This window comes from Frankliniella occidentalis, unplaced genomic scaffold (assembly GCF_000697945.3).
Source record: "Frankliniella occidentalis isolate FOCC.00 unplaced genomic scaffold, Focc_3.1 Scaffold9, whole genome shotgun sequence".
NCBI classification, from domain to species: domain Eukaryota; kingdom Metazoa; phylum Arthropoda; class Insecta; order Thysanoptera; family Thripidae; genus Frankliniella; species Frankliniella occidentalis.
The window spans coordinates 1,794,947-1,801,468 of record NW_026267139.1 but is presented as its reverse complement, the minus strand read 5'-3'; the positions used below and the strand labels follow the sequence as shown (position 1 = coordinate 1,801,468).

The 6,522-nt window shown below is 47.7% G+C and overlaps 1 protein-coding gene across 2 annotated transcripts in view; it reads right to left on the bottom strand.

The window, feature by feature from the left end:
- Positions 1-6,522, bottom strand: part of LOC113209803 (TSC22 domain family protein 1) — a 181,384-nt gene that overhangs the window by 70,823 nt on the left and 104,039 nt on the right. For both annotated transcript variants that reach the window (XM_052276796.1, XM_052276791.1), the window contains exons 3-4: positions 2,585-2,644; positions 1,177-1,203 (exon numbers count right to left, since the gene is read on the bottom strand). In XM_052276796.1, coding sequence (XP_052132756.1) covers positions 1,177-1,203; positions 2,585-2,644 — 87 coding nt within the window. The remainder of the gene's footprint in view (positions 1-1,176; positions 1,204-2,584; positions 2,645-6,522) is intronic.

The following is a 6,522-nucleotide window of genomic DNA, read 5'->3' as shown; positions in this document are numbered from 1 at the left end:
GGGGGGGAGGCACCACATGGCGACACGCTGTGAACTCATGAGGCCAAAACCTTTCGATAGGAGGTCAATGAGAGAAAGTCACAGCCTCCCATTTGCTCTTACCACCCACCCACCCCCGCTCCTTCCAATACTATCTATCGCTGAAGACTTGGGGGTCACGCCCAGAGCCGCCCGCGGCCGGCCTGGGTCGGTGCGGATTTGACTCTGTTGCCAACCAGCCTCTCGGACCGTCTGTCTTGTCCGCGCCCGGCCGTCTGTCTTATTTCCCGGGGAGCAATCACAGTTACCGTTTAGGCTCGATGACGGCGCGAAAAATTTAGAGGGGCCCTCGATCCTTCTCACTTCTATTATTATTGCCGGGCGCTCATTGCTGACCGGGCGCCAAAATTTAAAAATAATGAAAGAAATAGAAAAGGTGGGGGTAGGCTGATGCTGATGCATTACAGTACAGTACAATACAATCGTATAATAATACACATTGGTCGCTAAGTATACGTAATTTGATAGCATTCTTATTTCTCATTTTAATTTTTTATGAGAAAAGATCCTTGAAGACTGCAAACGAGCGAGCAGTCTCTTCCACAAGTTTGACCTCTGACCTCTCTGGGGCGCAGTGAATTGCAGAAGTATATAGTCGTTGATTTATCTTTCTTGGATACCGAGTGCAGCGAGCCACGCGCCGCCGCCCGTCCACCGAGTAGGAGAAAAAAGTAGAGAAAAAGGTATATAAAGAGATGATCTCGGCAAAAAGGAGATAAACAAGTAGTGCAACACGTGCAACATCGCCGAGAGAAAAGTGTACGGAGTAGAAATTATATCTCCCATGAAGCATGATGCTAATCTTGGCCTCGTGGCGGAGGGGAAGGGGGCACAGCAGGGGACGAAACGTGTGACTTGGGACAATTTTTTTTTTTTTGGTAAGACGGTGAGGTGGACGTCTAGAGAGGGAGGGACGGGTAGAACAGGGGCGGGGGCGGGAGTGTCGCGCCAGCTAAACGTCTGAGGCCTCTCTGCCGAGGTACAATAACGTCCAACACAGCGTGTCTGAGTTAGACGAAAAATGCATCTTTCCCGTTTTAATTTAAATCTGTCCCTTGCTGCTGCTGTTGTTGTTGTTGTTGTTGTTGTTGTTGTTGTTGTTGTTGGTGTTCAACACTTATTTTTTAATAGACTTACCGAGATGCGACCCCGACAGCTCCCCGTCTGGAAAAAAAGGTGAAGAAACCCGTCAAATTTATAGTAGTAAATAAATAAAATGTGATAAAAATAATTTTACACAATCAGTTCCAGATCACTTACAGTCTAGTCTCAAATTTCATTGCTCGCCCTTCCTCCCCCCAATTTGCTTTAACCTAACGGTGGGCAGCCTTAGCATTAGAGTGGGAGTAGTTTACTGGCTCTTAGCCAGTCGCTACTTTAGAGTGACAGAAATGAATGAGTTGGGATCCGACAGAAATGAGAACCACGAGATACGATTTTATCAAAGAAGTAAGAACAAAATACATAGAAAAAGTTACATGTGATAAAATCAAAATCAGGAGTATTGCAAGATACGAGGGGGCCGCAACTCGTATTTGTATTTGTGGGGTAGACCAAAAACGACTGCTTACGTTGAAATGCTTGATGAAATACTTGTTGCCCCTGGATCTACAAGAGCCGAATTCCATCGAGAAAATAAAACCGATCCGGCGTCCCTAGCGAAGTTAATAAGGAATAGAGGGAGGATTGACTCCGAAAACAAAGGGGGACAGAGGGGCGGACCGGAATTTGCCACCTTTCAACGATATTTTGATCATCGTTCGCAAGGACAGCAATCATTCTAAAAGTTTTTACCCCGGCCTATCATTTATTTCTTTGCTGATAATAACGATGCGTAAGGAAACCAAAGAATGAGAGGTTTGCGAAAGGGGGATTGTCTTTAATCACAGGGTGGAATTCCCAATAAATAAAGATAACAAGACAGCGATGCGACGCTCCTGGTTGCTCCCATAAAATCATTAAAAACAAAAAAATGAAAGGATGGAAACCTTTCTGCACCCTTGCCTAGCGTCTACTGTGACTCTCAGGGATGGGTGGGGGTGGGGAGCCGCGCGACGGGGCCGCCAGGGAAGCCCCGCATGTGCGCCAACTCGACGCCGAAAGGGTATGCAACCCAACCGACGCGACACAGACTGGCACTGAACTGACTGTTGTACCGACTTCCTTTGGATTCTTTTCCTTTTTTTTTTTCGTCTCTGCTGTCACTGACTCTTTTAAATTTCTGCAAAGCATTTGCTTTGAATTAATTGGAGAGGGTTAGAAATAAGTAAAACTGAAAATAGAGCTTCCATTTTTATGAAAAAACTAGTTTTTAAAAGAGCTAGGTTCTCGCAAATTTTGAAACGACTGGCTCGAAAACGCGTTACGTCTCATCCGGTACGGGTCCTGTTTTACTCGGTGTTGCAGTACGTCATCTGTTGCAGAGCTGCCGCTGCACGGCCTCGAAACGACAAACACATACCCCTCCAGGACGTCACTCTTAACGAGAAAAGTTAGTAGCTGCTCCCCCTCTCGAGCCGCACCGCACCGCCGCTGCTGTACTCACCCGTCGAGTTAAGCAGGTGGAGCACATCGTCGCCCTCGCTCGCAGGGTCGGCCACGCCAGCTGCAACACAAGAGACGTCAATCAGACACAAAGTACAAGGAGCAGACTTGCGCCCGCTTGCGCCAAGAGGAGGAGGCCGCCGCCGCCCCCGCTCCCCCGTGAGAGAGAGAGGGGAAACTCAAATAGCTCTCCAAGCCGCCACCCGCGCAGCGCCGGGCGGCCAGGCAGCCCATCCGGCGCGAGTTCTAAAGGTACGGCACCTGAGTGTGACGGCCGTATCGCACTTTCTGAGTGACACCAAGGAGTCACACAAAATCTCTGTGTGACACAGTTGTCACACAATATCTGTGTGTAACACAGTTGTCACACAATATCTGTGTGTAACACAGTTGTCACACAATATCTGTGTGTAACACAGTTGTCACACAATATCTGTGTGTAACACAGTTGTCACACAATATCTGTGTGTAACACAGTTGTCACACAATATCTGTGTGTAACACAGTTGTCACACAATATCTGTGTGTAACACAGTTGTCACACAATATCTCTCTGTGACGCTCGGTGTTTCACGCTTTCACACACTGTGAAAAAAGTAGGTAGGTTTCCAGGAAAATTTTCCTTGACACAAGTTGTAAAATTACAATTTGAAATCGTAAAACTACATGCAGTATGTATCGACTATAAATCGCTTGGCGAGTAAAAAAAAATTCGCTGTCGTAAATTTACAACTTTAATAATTCGAGTCTACAATTTTTTTGTAAATTTACGACAATATTTTTCACAGTGTTTGTACTCCACAAGCCGCTGCAGCTATGTGTTCCCGCGGCCACCATGGTCCGCCCAGGAGGCTGGCAACACATCTGCCACCACCGTGTCGTCCACACGGCGCCACCGCCGTGGAGGTCTGGCAGCCCATCGGGCGCCACAGCCGCGCCCGACGGGCAGGCAACCCAAGCGACTCCGGGAGGCTGGGGGGGCTTGCTTGGCCGCCGCGCACCGGCTCCACCTGATCCTGCTCACCTGTGGCTCAACCAGCTGACTCGCCAGCGGCCCAATAAGCTCACCAGCTGAATTAACGGTGGCTCACCGCTCACCAACTGAGTTTTGCGGGGCATCTCTCCCATTCAACAGCTGACTTTTGCGGGGTCAAGTCTCTCTCTCTCTCACCAGCTGACCTCGATGGCACCCAGCGCACCAGGTGACTCACCAGCGGCTCACAGGCTGCTCACTTTACCGTCGGGCGCACCGGCGGGCTCACCGGCTGCTCATCACCGGCATTATTTCGCTCACAATAATTATTACATAAACACATTGCTGCACTAATTGTACCGCGGGTCCGCACAGGTGCCAGTGACTCATGTGACCAGAGTGCCCGGCGGCGTGAAGGTCGAGCCGCGACGCGTGCTGCCCTCTAGGCGCGCTAACAGCGACCCACCAAACGCGCGCCAAGTTCAAACTCGACAACTTCAAAACAAAACGAAAACTGCACGAACTGATTATGATTTTAATTCATTTCCTTACCGGTCGAATAGAATTTGTTTTACGAATGAGACATTTGTGAAAAACAAAACAAAAACAGGTTGTGTACACATATAGTAGCATGGTACCCGTGCAGTAGCAAATACAGAAAAGGGGGGGGGGGAGATTATTTCGTGGTAGGAAGATTTGCATTTCTTGAAACATTAATCAAAATGCATCAATAGGAACGACGATATAATTATAATTCCCACTCTGGTCGTCGGTCTCGGTGGTACGGGTGGCGTTATACAAATAATCTGCATCGCAGCGCGGCCTCATCGGATGCGCTGCAGACGCGATGCGCGTCGATGGCCGATAAATTTATAGCTCCTCTAATTGCGCCAACAAACGGCATCAATTTGCACGTCGCGAGGCGGCGTCACGCGGAGCAGACAATTGGAGAGAGGGAGCGAGAGAGAGAGAGAGAGAGAGAGAGAGAGAGAGAGAGAGAAGTATTTGTTCCCGCAACTGACTATTTTGTTAACATAAACATAACAAACAATTTTATTTGCAGGTGCAGCACTGTGAAATTATTTTTTGTCACGTTACGACATTTCTTCTAATTTGGAATTACAAAATAATGTTATTAATTTACGGTGGACCATTTTTGCTCCTCGAATAATTCCCAGTCGATTGGAAGTGACTGTAATTTTGCAACTTCAAGTTGTAATTTTACGGAATCACATCATGAAAAATTTTCCTGTAAACTTACAAGTAGCTTATTTTTAACAGTGATACAATTTGATATGGGAAGCAAAATTCCGCTGTCACAACAAACCCAATGCTATAGTAACAAATGCTACTGTTTCAATTAGTAAATTATGATTTTTTTCTTCCTATAAATGCGTCGGTTATCCCAGCGATGTAGTAGTTGTTGTGTAGCAGAATGTCAGTTCCCATAGCAAATAATTGTTTGCTCCTGCAAATAAAAATAATCTGCTGACAAACTCGTTGTAGTTGGGTGGCGGAACAAATATCTTTTTTCCGTGCCCAAACACAAGATGACAGGTCCCAGAGTACTTCTATATATGGTAAATGCAACAGCACGAGCCGCCGCGGGTCACTGCCGTCGTGGACATGCACGCGCACTGAGAGATGGTGTGACATCGTGACATATGGATGGTGAGATGAGATGGTGGGCAGCAACTCGGGTTCAATACGCACGAAACAAAGACTCAAACAAAACTGAGAGCCGCGCCGAAAAGGACATCGTCACGCTAAACATATAGCAGGCGTCGCACACTGGCCTCTGTACTAGAGTAAGAAATCGGAAATCTGGTGACTGCTTGAGAGCTCATCTAGAAAGTACGTCCGTTATTCACGGTTGCGAACCTGCCTAGTTCAGCTGAAAGAAGCCCCCAGAGCGCCTGCTAGGTAGGCAACATCTTTGTGTGCCATGCATAAGTGTGCTGCGGGGTAGTCTACCCCTAGTCTCACAGGCGCCGAACTGCCGAAAACTTGCCGAATAATGAATCTAAGAAAAACATACATACCAGGTGGCTGGTTCACGCCGCGCACTTCTGTAGGTATACTGTGCCGCATTCACGAGTGCGGGCGGGCTTGCCTACTCCCTCGGCTCGTAAGGCGCCGCCCGCACTCGTGCATGCGGTCGGTACAGTATACCTACAGAAGTGCGCCGCGTGAATCAGCCACCTGGTTCTTTCAAGATATTCGGTGATTGTCAGTAGTGCTCACCCACCCCTGTAAAACGGTCACAGCCTTTTTAAATGTACGAATCTCTATGGTTTACTATAATTGTGAGTGTTTTGCCCCACGGTGTGACATTTATTGGTGCACTTTGGATTTCCAGTTGTGACATTGCGCCGACGCCCTTCATGCACACACCACACGTCCTTGATCCACACTCGCCGACCCCATCGCGATGGAAATGTTTTTGTTCCTGCTCAGCAACGAGAGCGCGCATCCGTGCCACGGGCGGGGCGCGGTAGGCAGCAGTAGGCGCGAGGGCGACGTGGATTATCATGATTCAGGGAAAACTGCGAGCCTGCCTTCCCACCGGCGGGTAGAAGCGAAGCGGCCGGCCGGCGAAGCGCCCGGCCGGCGTGAGACATTGGAGGTGTCTTGCGCACGTCATATACTTGTGGAAAAAACAAGAGCAATAACACAATCTACAGCTGATTTTGTTCATAAAGTACAAATAAGGTGATGTAGTTTAAAAGTATACTTTCATACTTATACTTTCACACTATGTATACAATTTTGAAACTGTACCCTACAGTGTCTTTTATACCAGATCACACTTTAATTAACACCTATAATTAACTCTCGCATTTGATAAAATACTCCTCAAATTTTTAGAAAGTCTCTACAAAAACTGTACGAATTTCGGCGAATTTCCCCCAGTGTTTCAGGAGCCAGATTTTCTAGATCTACGGAACCTTTTTCTCCAATATGTG